Here is a 15,745-nt window from a genome sequence, read left to right on the forward strand (position 1 = left end):
GTGAAGATGGAAAGAAATTGCACAGGGAAATTTGACAGAAAAGGAATTTTGGCTTTTTTAGGGTGGTTAGATCTGGAATTTTAGTTCATGTCTGCTAATCTCTCAGTGTGCTGAAGTCACAGTTCAGCCACACTTCTGATGCAAGGATTTCTTTACATGATAGATCACAGTTGAGCATCTTCAACTCAGTTGAACTGTCTTGAGCCATCTGATGTTAATCATCCTGTCTTGTGAGATCCTTCTGGCCATCTGACACTGCCCACATTCTTCCAAGAAAGAGATGATGACAGAGAGAAACATCACACCACTCCTCACAGCATTTATCATGGCTGAATTGTCCTGCTAATGAAAAAAACTGTCTCCTCTGCCTCTTGTTCTTTCTCATATTTAACCAACTACTTGTCCTGGTGGATATGAACACTGAGACCAGATTAGAACTTAAGTAAATTCTTAGTTTGGAATAGTTTGGAACAGCTTATTTGGAATAGTTGAAAGTTAAACTGTACTGTTTGCTTGTTTTGTTTGTCTGTTTTTCCCCAGTTTTCCAAAGACAAATTTTAAAAATGCTGTTGACCCAGGTGTACAGTAACTCTGTAATGATTGTACTGAGCAAACCAGTAATTTCATTATCACACTGAAGGTAGAGGGGAAAAGTGGTTTGGTTTTGTTGTTGGTAGCAGAGTTTTTTGGTTGGCTGGTTTTGTTACGCCTTTTTTTTGGGGGGGGATTTTGTATTGGAATATCTACCTATTTTCTGCCTATCTCTCAAATTCAAATCTGTCCAGAGGTCACCAGCATGATTCATAAGACTTTGGGTGGATCCAGGTTAAGATCTCCATTACAGACCCGAAGGAAAAAGACACAGCTCATGGATGTTTGCACACAAACACTGTCCCTGTCCACATATATTAGGAGTCCCCTAGGCAGTATGATAGCCCAGCCTGAGTAGTCTTGTACCAGTCCCAGAGGAACAAAGCACAGCAATGCTGCAAGAATTGGAACTGGAGAAGGAGGGATGCTTGAGGGGCCAGCCAGAAAGCCACTCTGACCAAGACAGCATCTAGTTTAGGCCTTTCTTAGCAGCTCCTTGTCTAGTTTACATTTAAAAGCTTTTAGCACTGGGGTTCCTCAGATTCCTCTGATCTCCTCCAGTGCCAAACTGCCTTCCAACTGTTTATGAGGAGAGCAAACTCTAGATGCCGGTGTTTTTAACTGTTTTTTTTTGTTATGGGTGATGTTCAGAAGATGGAGTCAGACTAGGAGACTTGTTCTTGGAGATGCTCAGTGGGAGCAATGGACATGAGCTGCAGTAGAAATCCATATCAGCTCTTAGAAGAAGAGTTGTTCATAGCAAGTGTGGTCAGCTGCAGAACCAGGATATCGAGGCTGTGGCCACTCCATTCTGATAGATACTCAAAGTGTATTTGAAAAAAAAGCCCCGAGTGACCCAATCTGACCTCCAACTTAGCCCTGCTTTAAGAAGGAGAGGGACCAAAGACTTCCAGTAATGACTTTCAGTATAAACTATCCCGTGGTACTGTATTTTTATGATGATATTCTTATGATTAGAACTTTTTGGCTTTATTTTGTTTGGTTGGGTTTTTTTTGTTTGGGTTTGTTGGGGTTTTTTTGTTTGTTTGTTTTGTTGGGGGTTTTTAGTATGTGACTAAAGTGCTGCAAAATAAGCAAATTTCTGGAAGACTATTAACTTGTTCTTCTTCAATGTGCTCTTCTCTGTGGTAAACAATTGCTGGCTCAGTACAAATCCTGTTCAGGGTTAGCTAAGGTACCGCCAGGAAACTCCAGGCTTCAGTCCAAATGTCCACTTCAGGAACTTCTGCTTGAATCAGTCTTGCTGAGAAACAGTACAATCTACTACAGGAAATGCTCCTAACATCACTGCTAGACTTCCAGGAACCAGACTCTCCCTGTGCTTGGTTCTGAACTGTTAATGGGAGTTCACAGTTCCAGTTCAGATCATGATCATGCTGCAGAAAACCCCTTGAGCCATATAGAGTGCCTGCTACATCAGCAGCACAGAATGATGGCACTGTCCCCAGACAAGGTGCAGCAACCTGAGCTGTGCCTCTGTCCCCTCACTTTGCAAAGTGACTATCCAGGTCATGTGAAATGCACTGCCCACTGGAGGGGAAGCCATCATGGCTGTTTGAGTGTGCAGGATGTGAGGTCAGGGCAATGCCAGAGTTAGAGCTCAATTCTTTGGTGAAAACAAACTCGTAACTTAGTAAAAGCATTCGGCCTCCTGGAAGCATTCAACCTAATGAAAGTTTCCCTGCTCAGGGCAGGGGCTTGGAACCAGATGTTTTTTAAGATTCCTTCCAACCCAAACCATTCCAGGAATCTGTGAAAACCTCCCAACAGTTTAGATAAAGCTATGAATGGCTTTCCATGCCAGCTCCCTGTGCAAGTGATCTATGGACTACAATATGCCATCAAACCAGAGCACTTCAAACACTTCCTTAATGACAGTGGTGGATTGTGACTGCACTTTTTGAGCAGCATATCTGTTCCTTCAAGGCAACACCATTACTGAAATAAAAAAAACCAAAAACCTACTTTTCAATGGAGCCAGACCTTTCCTTTTCTAGGAACACAATAAATATTTTGGCAGAATCATGATTTGACAACTTTGGATTTACAAATATCAGTAGTAAATTCTGATTATTTATTTTGGATAAATAATGAACAGCATAAAAACTGCTGACTTTGACCCTCATTGGAAAAGTTGGTTTAATGGGCCCCATAAACTCTTCTATTGATGGCAGGTTCATAAAGTCCATACTGACTTTGGCTAAAGGCTATAACTTCTATCAATACTGTCAACAATATTGGCTCATAAAGTTATTCAGTAAACTGAGTCATAGCATTATGTTAATTCACGTTGCCATTAGCAAAATTTCATGTCTTCTTGAAAATGCTTCTTCTGTAAATCTGGGATTTCTCAAAATGGCCTGTGTGATAGCTAGCAGCCCAGAGAAACACTACTTATGTGGAGTGAGGAGGGAGGAAACACCTTTAAGTTTAGCAGACAAATCTTCTAAGATGACCTCAGGCTTCATTTGCTCCTACAGCAGGTCTCAGGCTGTGAGGAGCTTGTGCACAAAGGTTTCTCATACCGTTATCTGTGCCAGGCAACTACAAAGAGAAAATGTTCAAATTCTGCCTGCTTAAAAGACTTTTCCCTAACCTTCTTTTCTTTTTACCTTGCAACATATGTTTGAATATGTTTATACCACCAGTTCAACTGCAGTCCCTATATTAAAGTGAACTTTTTCTCAGTTCCGGACCAGTTTTTCTGACCTAAACATGGTCTGATGTCTATGACATCTTCCCAGGAAAATCGAAGCATCAGATGAAGCTCACCACCAACACCAGCACATGAAGCTCAGCACAGCTTGGATCTTAATATTTTCTTTCAAGTTTCACCACCTCTTTTTTATAAGTATGGACAATACTATTACATACTGGACACCACAGCAACCTAGGTTTTTATTTGTGCTGCACAGACTTTTGGTTTTAGTATGATACAGCTTGCCTCATCTAAAACACCCAACATCTAAGACTGCAAATGCCTAGGCTCCAAGGAAACTTCTACATTTATACAGCAATGTTAAGTTCTCCACCTCCTTTTTCCCTTTTTCTAGTTGCTATGAAGTGATTGTTCAATGAATGGTTAGTGTGTCATTAAACTTAAGGAAAGAGGAATTGAAGGTTGTCTCCACCCTGGTATGAATCCTACACCCTCTGTGATTAACTTTGAGTAAAGCCTTTCAAGGCATGTGAAGTTGCTAATGTGCTGCTTCTAATACAATTTCATTTGTAAGAGATCTGTAGCACAAAGTTGCATTTGCAGGTGTAGAGACAGCATTACAAAAAGCAGGGGAAAAGACTCCAGCAGATAATGCAATTCTTCTCTGTTAAGACCAAAGGAAAAAAAATCCCTAAATTTCTGTATACTGCTTTTCTTAGTAGGCATGGAAACAAAAAATGTATGGGATAGGATTGCAGCTGCTCACACATCATGTGGAAAGCACAAAAGAGAGCTAGGGTAGAGGAGAATGGGATGGAAGCATGAAGTGCTTACTTTTGGCTGTTTTCTAGCAATTTCTTGTGAGTGTGCAAAACTTTAGTTGACCCTGATGATCCCTCTGATTTTTCATCAAAACACAAGGATCAGAAGGAAAACAATGTAACCTGGCACTACACTTCTGTTTGTAAGACACTATACTAAAAATCTTAAAAAAGCATGGAAAGGACAATTTACAAGGATTCTTCTGTACATCCTTTGAACAGAAGGCCATTTATCTTTGAACTCTGCCTAATATATCATTATCTCCGAGTAGAAACTTAATAAGCTTCAACTGTAATTTTGTTGGAGTTAAACATAAAATCATGTGGGTGGTGTATGTCTCACTATGTCATGGCTTTGAGAGGAAAACTTATCATCATTTGTCACTACAATACTGTGGCAAAAAGCATGAAAAGAACAAGTGATAAAGTCATTTCACATGAGCTTTCTGCACTGAGCACAAGTGCCCAATGACTTGTACGCAGCAGCTATAATAAGAAGCAGGCTGCGCTGTAATTGAATTAAAGGTGCAAAGGCATATAGGACTGGATGAACTCCTGGGTCAAGTTGCAATTGAATCAAAATCCCCTCTCCTTCTCCTACACTGCTGGCAGAACTGCTGACCAAAAGGTTTGCAGACCTACAAAAGGCATGCAGGAGTCCCCGCAGCTGGGGACACAAAGTTATAGAGATAAAAAAATCTGTGACCTTCAGCTTTTAGTTCACAAAAAAAAAAAAAAAAAAAAAAGAAAGACTTCTAAAAATGTTTTGCCATCGTTTTCCTTTAGAGAGCAGTCAGCCAATTTACATAAATGTAACGGACCCTGTCAAGGAACCAGCAAGGAAGAGAAGAAAATTATCTGACCAGAAAATCTGGGCAAAGATAAGAGTAGCATTGGACAGAGGAGGGGAGATTTAAATGCCTTCCCTTGGAAAGGTTGCTGCAAAAAAGCAGGGAGAGTATTACAGCTATTTAATGATCTCTGTCACAGTGATAAATAAGCAGGAGCTTCTCCAGCAGTTCATTAACAAATACTCTGTAGGACAGTACAAAAGGCCACTGCATGGGGCTGTTAGAAGAGTGTTTCCACGGAGTCTGATATAAAACCCCATCATAAAACCTAAAGAAGATTAAGGTGGAGCAGTAGGAAGAAACATTCCTGAGAGAGCTTGAGGCTGACACTTGCATGCGCTGTCACCACTTACCTGTTTCAGTATTCTCATGCTCTGTGTCAGTGAGGGTGAGGTTGGAGTTGGCCCGGCTCGACAAGCAGGAGCTGCGTCCGGACTTGGTGTTGCGTCCCCAGAGCCTGACCGGGTGCTCGGGTGACATGACCACGTCAGCTTCTGTGTCAGCATCCGAGCCAGCGCTGATGGAGTAGCCACAGTGAGGCAGTCCCATGTCGGTCCGGTATAAAGTCCCGTGTGTGGGTGTCACATCTTCAAGTCCCAGTTCTCGCAAAGAGAAGTTGGCTCCTGTGAGAAAAACACATCGGCCTGGTTATTTTTTAATAGGGCAGGGTGCCATCTAGCACAGGTCAAGAGCAGAAGTGTTCACCCTCCACCTTCATGAGGGGTACAGCAGCGTCACAATAACACACAGTTACAACATACCAAAGATACTTCTCTTCTGTGGGTCTTGCTCTGTGAGACCAAGAGACCACAGAATCATAGCATCATTAAGGTTTTAAATCACTGAGTCCAACCTTTACTCAGCATGTCTGAGTCCACCATGAGACAATGTCTCTAAGAACCTCATCTACACTTTTTTTTTAATAACAATTCCAGAGATGGTGATTCCTCCACTTGTGTAGGAAGCCTGTTCCAAGCCTTGATCACTCTTCCACTGAAGAAATTTTTTCTAATATCCAGCCTCAACCTCCCCTCAAGTGTTACTTGAGGCCATTTCCTGCTGTCCTGTTGCTTGTTACTTGGGAAAAGACACCAGTCCCCACCTCATGACAACCTCTTTTCACATATGCCAAGATTAAAAAGTGACTGGACTCCTGTTTCTGGAACCTGAAAAAAACTCAGGGCATGTTTGGTGAAATCATCAAGTTTGAAAGCAAAAACAGATGTAGAAATGGTGCAATTCTTCAGGAGAGGCAAAAAGTAATCTTCTAGTGAGAAAAGTAAAATGAGGCATGCAATGATCAAAAGTCCTACCATATAACTGACAACTTCCCTACAATAGGCAATTTGAGTGAGTTCTGCTCACTGAAATCCCTGAAATTACATACTGGGGATTTAAATTTCCTTTGGCGATTTCACTTTCCCCTTGCTGACCACTTACACCTTGACTCAGTTTAGCTATTCATTCTGATAGAGACACAGCAGAGGTTATTTGGCTGCAAACAGATGCAATTGTTTAGCTGACTAAAAATACGACCTGAAAAGTGACTCTTGACTCCATGTCCAGTTACCTGCAGAGCTTCAAAATCAGACTGAATCGATGTGAATAAGGCTTCAAATATTAGCATACTTTGTTTGGAAAGTTCCACAAAGAGGCTGGGCAGAGCAATTTTAATCCACATTTATTTATTAATGCATGCATTTATTTTTAAACCCTGAATATCTTGAAAAGATTTTGGCCACCCATGAGTGCCTTTAGCTGCACAGTGCATTTATACAGCTCAATGCACCCCTGCTTCTGTTATGCTATGCCTTGGATGGATTAAGGAACTACGCACTTTGCAGCTCAGGCATATTTCAACAAGATAAATCTGAATGCACAATCTCCAGAAAATTTCAGGAACAAACCTTGCTTCGAACCCTGAAGCTCATAACCACTCATTACTGGAATCTGTTCATCAAGTCTGGATCTCAAGGTTGTATCTAAAGCTGAATTATCATTTTCTCCTTTCTCAAGATCCCACAATCGTGTGGTTTTTCTCAGATTTCTATTTGTTGATGTGAAATATCATATGGTAGAAAATGTGTATCCAACAGAAATAGTCAGTTTTCTACTTTTCCAGAGTATGGTTTCACACTTGTAGAAACAGCCTAGCTTATCCTTGAACCCTGCTGCCTGGGGATGGTCTCTCATATTACAGCACACACACATCAAATGACAAGGGGCCAAAAGTAGGTGCTATTTTACTACATTTTTTCATTCAGTTGGCTTTAGAGCTCATACTGAACAGAGAGGAGATATCTGAATGCAAGGCAAGTAATGGGACTGAACATCATTTCCGTGAATAGCTAAGAGAAGGAGCTGTTTGATGGCAGAAGAAAACTCTGGTTCAGCTGGTTATGGATCTGCAGCTGACAATACTCCAACTGCATAAAGGATTCATGAACTTCACACCTTTTAATTGACCAAACAAGGTTAAAACTTTCAGACAGAGTGGACAGAAAAGGTTGCTTGGGGCTCACACCTCTGTCCAACCCTAGAGCCTTGCTTGGGAAGCACAATGCAAGCTTGTGGCAAAATAATCAATTTAACATGACTGCAAAGTGGTTTGAGAAATTGTCCTCTACAGTCTCATGGCATGAGGAAGCAAATAAACCTGACCTAAGTCATAAATGCTAGGAAGCAGTATCTCTCCAGAGATGGTGTTCTTCTCTTCTAGTTTTGACTTATGTGTAAGGCCATGGTTTTTTCTAAACCATCCCTTGTGGAGTATTGAAAAACATCTTTTGGTTTTCCTTGTGTGTTTGACTCACTGATGGTGAGTTCCACCTTTGCCTGAAAGAAGCCACACTCAGCATCATCAGGCACATCAATGCGCAGCATGACCAATGTTCTCCAGTAACTGCAGCTCATAAATTATGAAAAATGACTGCTACAATTAACTGAAAATCAAATTTATTTGCAACAAACAGCAGCAGATGCATTGATTTTCATATTCTATGCTCACTGTTGCCTTTTAAGCTGGAAGAACTCAAGTCAATAAAAGGAAGATAATAAATATCCAAGACTTTTTAATTCAGATCTGGTCTATTTTCTCCTGTGCTGACTTGCACATTTGCTGACACTCACTCTAGCTAAAACCATTTAAATGCTGACTTGTTTATTTACTGAATTTATTTGGTCAACTTGAAATGTTTCCCTCCTCTGCCTTCCAAACCAATGCAGGAGAGACATCCACTTTGCCGTGTTGATGTCAAGCAGGCTAATAAGGCTTGGTTTCAGTTGGCCTGAAGCGAAGCAGTATCACAAAGAGAGGTCCATTCATGGCTTACTGACAGTGGAAAATGTGGCACAGAAAGTCTGGTATTACTGTTAACACTCTTCAGGCCAGTTTTGGGACCCTCAGGATAAACTGGAAGAAAGTTTTAAGTTGAGCCATTTGTGAGGGTTATGTCAGAATCAGAACCGGTGCTCTGACATGGTTAGTCTTAACTTCTCAAAGAATTTCAGCTAATTAGACAAGTAATTTTTACTATTTCTCAGTACCCTTCAAAATTTTCCAAAGGTAAGTATGAGCTTGTGTAGAGAAAATTTACACTCCCTATCAACAGGCTGGATTTTCAAGGAAAGTAATCTTTCATGGGCTTCTTAGCAGAAGTCCATGGATCTTCATAGCCTCATGGACCTCCAAGTTGAAAACCACTGACCTGGATTAATTCACATCTATCCTGCATGGTGAATATATTGTATGAAGTAAGCAATGCAATGACCTAAAAAGTTTCCTTTTCTTTATAATGCCATACATTCCTTAGAGGGAATGAAGTACTTCAGAGTTGCTAAAAGGAAAACTGCTTTTATGATATCACTGTTACTTACAACAACTATTGGTTCTCTTGTTGATTATTGCCTGTGTAGCTACCCTGAAACTCGAACACTAAAGCCATATGCATGAAGATACTTCTGCAAATAATTTTGCTTGTGTGTGCCTTGAAGATGAGTCTTGCACCAAAACCAAAAGTGCATGATTTTTGATGAGTGAAATTAAGCATCCCCCAAGTTTAATGAGTGTAATTATATGCATTCCTTTTGGGGAATCAGCTTCTCTAAATTGCAGAGGGTGTGCTCAAAGTGGTCTGGGTCAGCTAGTTTATGTTCATTTTCTGGAATGCTGCCTACTCTATTTGACTCACTTTGCCATTTTATGCTTTTCTTGATGGACTTCTAAAAACAATTTATGTGAAGTCCTGGTTGGAATCTGAACTACATCTCTACAGAAAAATGAAGATGAGTGTTATAGCAGGGGCCAGAAATCTACTTCATATAGGCAATAACAGCAGTGAAAATGTAACTGCACTGACTTCAGGGTAGCAATAAAAAAAAGAATATCCAGAATCTCTGTTAGAACTGTGGAGTCTGTGGTGACTCTTGAAACTCCACATCTTCACAGATACTGTGACTCAGATTCACAAAATGTGTTCCTGTAAGTCCTAAAGTGATTCTTTACTCCTCTAATATTGGAGCATGTCCCCAAGGCAAACCTAAAGCCTGCAGGCCATGTACAATGCCAAGAAGGGTCATCCCATCTGGAGCTCAGTTGCCTCCTTTCTTCCAGGGTTCCTGGGTTTTGCTGTAGACCAGATAAGACAGTGTGGACAGTGACACTCTCCCCTCGTTGCCTTCTCCCTTGCATCCTCATTGACTTCCTTCTTGACCGAGCAGACACATGACACAGTGAAAAGTCTCCTGAGCAGGCAGGAACTTTCCATGCCATGTCAGTACTGTATAGCACGTGCATGGAGGCTCTAGTCTCATGGTGGGAAGTGCCAAAGTGCTGCTGCAGACAGAAAGACTAAGACACAGAAAATAAGTTTTAGTAAGTGCTAAGGAACATGGGATATGGATGTGTCACTTAAGGACACTGGGCTGCACACAGTGTCTGTGCAATACACTGAAGATGATCTCTGCTGTCCTCTTTAAATCTCTCTCTTACATCTTGCTTTTGGCCTCAGAGTCTTTCAAAGGTAGCCTCCCACCCAGCTCCGGTTCTCAGCTGATTCCCTCATGCTGCTTACAGCTGCATCTGCTGGGAAGTACCCACCTGCTCGGCAGAATTCATCGGCCTCCTGGTGCACCATGTCTTTGACCCGATTGCTGTAGGTCAGCCTGGAGTCTTGATCATATGCCTTCAGGGTCTCACTGGAGCTGTAGGACTTCTGGGGTGCCTTGCTGTCCTCACTCTCGGCTGAAGAGCTGGTGTAGCGGCGCTCAGTGTCACGGCGCCGAGTCAGAGATCGATACGGTTTCCTTTCTTTTACATCCATGGCACCCTTGTCTGAGAATTCAACATTAAAATAATGACGTCTGTGTGGTGGTCAGATTGGAATAACCTGAAAGAAAGAATAAAAAAATGTCATGCCTTTAGGCACTCAGCTGATAATCGGCCTTCTTTATACATTCTCATACTGAAGAAAAGGGATGTTACTTAATGGATTGCAGAAAAAACCTCTTAGAACAATTACCAATAAAAAGAAAGTCTCAGTTATGTGTGACTCATTTAATAATTGCCACTGCTAACAGGATACATACAGGCAGCAACCTGCATCTGTCTGAACTAGGCATGCACTTGGGAATTTGAAACTGATTGTGATATTGTGCATCTTCTTTCCATAGGAAGTGATTCAGACACCTCGAGGAGGCATGTATTCATCAGTCACCTAATCTCTGGGAAATCAGGTAATGCTGAAATGTCTCTGTTTGGGCAACTGGAGAGCTTTGGAAAAATGCTGTCCTCTGGTTTTAAAAATCTTTCCATAGATCATGAGGCTAGAATGTGTGAACAAAAGACTGAGATGGTATAAAAAGGCAAGTGAGAAGGGAGAGGGAAAAAGGAAGAATGAAGGAGTGAGATGTGGATGGAAGTTGCATAAAAATGTCTTTTCAGAGGGCTCGTCTTTACTCATCTGGAAATATATTAGTACTTAAGCAGAGCTGAGAAAGTGTAAATAAATGATAGTGTTCTGCTTCATGTAACAACATGGCCTGGGATTTATTTCTGTGGAAAAACCAATGTCCATATGCACTGCAATGCAAGCATACATATCTGCACACAGAGAAAACGGATAGCAGAAATAAAACGCATTAAAAAGTATTATTGTCAAAATAATAAATTATATTTTTACTTCAAATTTATTAAACATGACAGAAGTGACAGAAAAAATAATGGTAATGACTTGCATCAAGATGGAAAACATCAAGATGTTTTTTAATATCTAAACTGGTTTATAAGGAAAAATAATGGTAAAATCCACAAACCAAATGTGGAAAATATGTAATTATGGGCTGAGCTTCTCAGAAACCAAATCCTCCTGACTGCTAAAGAACAGAAGTTCAGTCCCTAAATGCCATCCCAGGATATTGTTGTTTACCATCAGCATTTAAAAACAGAAAGCAAAAGGTTCAAAGAGCACCTATCAGTTCTTGGTCTTTTTCACAGAAAATGCATATGGAAATATATGGCAAGGACTGAATCATATTCTGTTGGCATTCCTTTCTTGAAAAGCTAAACCCTGAATGTACTAATGAAATCTTTGTCCTCCATGACTCAGACTCTAGCCTTGCTTCAGATGCTCTGCCCTGGATTTCAGAGAATCATAGAATCCTAGAATGGTTTGAAAGGGACCTTGAAGATTCAACCAACCCCCATGCCATGGACAGGGACTTCTACTAGACCAGGTTGCTCAAAACCCCATCCAACCTGGCCTTAAGCACTGTCGGAGACAGAGCATCCACAACTTCTCTGGGCAGCCTGTGCCTGTGCCTCACCACCCTCGCACTTAAGAATTTCTTCCTAATACCTCATCTGTGCCTTCCCTCACAGAGCCAAGGTGCAGTAGCTGAGGATGGATGTGCTGTAAGCTTTGTAGGTCAGTTTAAAGGGATGTGGCATTTGTGGGTTTTAAAACTGAGTGTGTGAAGGATGGAAGACTCCTAGCACAGGTTCTGATAACCTACAAATCATAGTAGTAATACTGAAGCCTGAAGACAACATTTCATTATTAATTTCTTATTTGAAAAGCTGTCTGGTATAAACACAGCTAAAAAAATACCAGCATTGAAGAAAGACTGCAGGAGAAAGCAAAAACTACAGGAAGTCTGTGAGATAAACTGGCAGCTGGGCAAAGAAGAACAGGGTTGCACTCTTGGGACTCTTGTGGGGTTAAACCACAACACACTCCTATTTCTGCAATTCTGATTGTGCTAAAACTGCTCACTGGGTTTTGTCCCTTTAACCCCCAAAACCAACTTTGCAATGACAGACCCCAATTCCAATACCTTGTATGGCTTCTGCAGCATTCTTCCTTTAAATTAAGATACTACTATTAAAAAAAAAAAAAGAAAAAGAAAAAATCCACTGTCTCCCAGTCAATTCCAAAGATGGTGGTGGACCAAATTCATACATTCTGTTTGTCAGCAAAATGCACAGAAACTACTGAGGACTTATGGAGGGAGAGGTGAAAGGAGGAGTGTCTTATAATGAGTTTTACCTAAGTCACCCACAGAGATTTGGGCACCACTTTGATTTTAAACATGTTTATAAGCCCACCAAACTCATTGACTTAAATTTATTCAGGTAAATGCAATAGAGTGAATGTAGATGGGATTACTCACTGGCCAAAACTGACATGTTAAATGTACTGCAGAGTAAGGGTACATAACTAAGGCCTGAATGTAGAGACAGTAGTGAAGGCATATGCATTGTGCTAAGGAAGAAGAGCAGCATGTAGATTTTTTTTGGGTAGATTTTTATTTTTCTTTGCATTGAATCAAACATATTTGTGCTTTCTCACTTAGAAGAAATAGAACATCTGATTGCTTTTCAGTGCACTGTTGTTTGCCCTTTTTTTAAAAAAAAAGCTTTCTTTCGGGTTGAAAAATTGTGACTTTTTTTACACTTGTTATTGAATCTGTTTGTCTCATTTATAGCATCTCTGTTTGAAAACCTTAGAAGGAGCAGGTTTGTTATACTTTCGAATATAACATCTTAAAACAGGCTCCTTCACAAAAGCCCAGTATTGGGAGCTGCTATAATGAACACAGAAATTGTGATTTATTGTTATAGGGGATGGACATAGCACAATGTGAGTGAGAAGTGGTTACCCTCTAAGAAAGAAATGAGGAAAGGTGGCTTCTATCTGCTCCCAAGCACTGTAGCAATTCCTACCTAGGGCTGGTCATTTAAAAACCCTTAGCAGGAGAGGAAAATGTGCCAGGAAAACCTTTTTGCACTGCTAGAGCCACAAGGTACAAACAGAGCCTGTAATTACCATTAGTAATCTTGCAACTTAGGAAATGACAAAAAAAACATAAGGAAATTGATTGAATTCCCACCTGATGAAGGGTTTTCTTTTTGTAAGGAAAGGTGCTGAAAAACTGAAAATTCTCCTACAGTTCATCAAAAATAGCCCTGTAAATTTGCACCATCCATATGCACATTCCTCTGTAACAGTGTTTCTATTCCCAACTCATTCATGTCTTTATAAATTTAACTCTTCTCAACTTTTTATTTCTCTCTCCCTCACAACTTAGCTTGACTTTCCAAATAAAAAGGTTACCTCCATAAAACATAATGAAGATTTTTTTTTAAAGTTTTTTTTAAAGACTGAACTGTTGCATTTACCTGACTTAAGTACGTTTCCAGCACTTCTCCAAGGACATGCAGCTCTTGCCATCTCAGTTTTATGGCCTAATTCCCAGATGGTTAGGATAGCTTACTTTCAATGGAGTTGTGTTGTCAGAAAGTTTGCCTCAGAGTTTTTCTGTGGTAGATTATTATTTTTTTTATCTGCTACTCCTTGTGTCTAGATTTTACTTCTGCTACAATTTCATCAGTGCCATCAACACCTCACATTTTTCCTGACTTCTCTGGCACATGACAAACACAAAGAATCACACTCGTCTCAGTTACATGCTCAACCACCAGTTTCTTCCAATCTTTAGCTCATGATTGCTCTTCATAATTTTAAAAGCTTCCATAAACTTGCTGGACCGGATGTAAAAAAACACAGACTTTCTAACATGGACCTTTCCATCTCTGTGTTCATTTTACCTCCATAAAACAACAAACCTCTCCTGCTCTGAATAATTTATATTTGGAAAAGGTTTTCTTGTGCTATAATGCAATGTTCTTAATTCTGTATGATTCTTTCATCACACTGATGTCTACTTAACATATAAAATTCCACTTTTTTAAAAAAAAATTATTTTAAGGCCAATTAGTTGCAATAGCCATTCCTATTTTTGGCAGCCCTCTGTGAATGGGGTCCAATCACTGCTGGACCACAAAGTGGTCTGGAATACAGTTCACAACAGAAACATCCTTATGTATTTACTTATTCTACTCAGAAAGATCCCACTGACCCCAGAAAGGGTTACTTAGAAGCAAAAGCCTATAAACTCAGATTCCTTAATATAGTTAATATTTTTCAGCAGTGTGGGACTCTTCTCATATCCTTGAATATATGTCAGGAGGTGGAGCAAAAGAATCACCTTTCTGGTTCTGGTGCTGTAGTGCAGCAAACGTAGCACTTATTTGCAGCTCTTTTTATTTTGCTTTTGCTTTGGTTGGCTCCCAAATAATCATTTTTATGATGTTTTATCCTTTATATCTCTCCTTCTCACACTCAGTTCTGTTGGTTTTTGTTGCTCTTTGGAGTTTTGATTAACCACACCAGCTTTGTGCTGCAGAACCGCACTCAATGAATGGCATGGAGTATGATTTATTTTCTGAGTCACCGCTCAAAAGACAGACTCGCATCAATCAAAAACCAGACAAGGGAGTGTGACACCACAAAGCGATATGCTAGGAGGCGCTTACAGCAAAAAGGACAGGTGGTCTTTGATAGCTGACTTACATTGCAGGTCACTAATCACAGAGATTAGCAGCAAGGTGATAGACAGCGCCTGTTCTGGGATGCAGCATGTCATATCATCCAGTTCTCTGTCAAAATGTGAGGGTTTAAACAGTACAGATAGCTTTATGTACTTCCCATATAGTTGTGGCAACGGGGTGATGAGAAAGCTGGAAGAGTGAAATATCTTGTCTGCAAGAAAATGTGAGCATGAGCTCTGGTGGGTTGATTCCACCTCCACCTTTGTGCTGAAGGAAGCAAAAAGACTACTTCCCACAGCCATTGTTTTCATCTGCAGAACTGCCTAGGCAGAAATTGCATCATTTTACTTGGTAGGGCATGCTTTTTGTCATCTTGAACTCCATCTCATTTCACTGCTTAGGGCAATATTTCCCCCTATTTTTTACTGCTGCTGCCCTTTGTAGAACGAACACAGCCATAGGATGCTGAGCAGCAAGCTTAATTTTATACTCCCTCCTTTGGACTCCACAAATTGAATCATTAACTAAGATCTAGAGCTGGTAAGTAGTGAGCAAGTATTCCTTCTTTCACTTTATAGAGGAAGACATGAGCCACGGGAAGTCAAAGTGAATTGCTGAAGGTGGTACAAGAAGAAAACAACACAACTGAGGGCAGCAACTTGATCTCTAGGACTGGGTCTGGTAATGAGCCCTGGATTTTTTTGAGAACCAAGTCACATAAGCATAGTAGAATAATTAATTTTAAAAACTGTGGCCAATGCATGTCTTAAATCTTTGATGGAGAACAGTAGCACAAACCCCAGGTACTATTAACAAGATGCTCTTTCATGTTCCATAGTGTCCCTCAGTCAGAAGACTATGGAGCATGGACAATTGCAGTTGTATCTGACCTGTGAAATCCCATGGTGAGTGA

The 15,745-nt window shown here is 40.5% G+C and overlaps 1 protein-coding gene across 1 annotated transcript in view; it reads right to left on the bottom strand.

Moving 5' to 3' along the window:
- TENM4 (teneurin transmembrane protein 4) overlaps positions 1 to 10,264 on the bottom strand; it is a 341,874-nt gene extending 331,610 nt beyond the window's left edge. The window contains exons 1-2 of the mRNA XM_062514903.1: positions 10,042 to 10,264; positions 5,297 to 5,566 (exon numbers count right to left, since the gene is read on the bottom strand). Coding sequence (XP_062370887.1) covers positions 5,297 to 5,566; positions 10,042 to 10,264 — 493 coding nt within the window. The remainder of the gene's footprint in view (positions 1 to 5,296; positions 5,567 to 10,041) is intronic.
- Positions 10,265 to 15,745: the final 5,481 nt, after the last annotated feature.

This window comes from Cinclus cinclus, chromosome 2 (assembly GCF_963662255.1).
Source record: "Cinclus cinclus chromosome 2, bCinCin1.1, whole genome shotgun sequence".
NCBI lineage: Eukaryota > Metazoa > Chordata > Aves > Passeriformes > Cinclidae > Cinclus > Cinclus cinclus.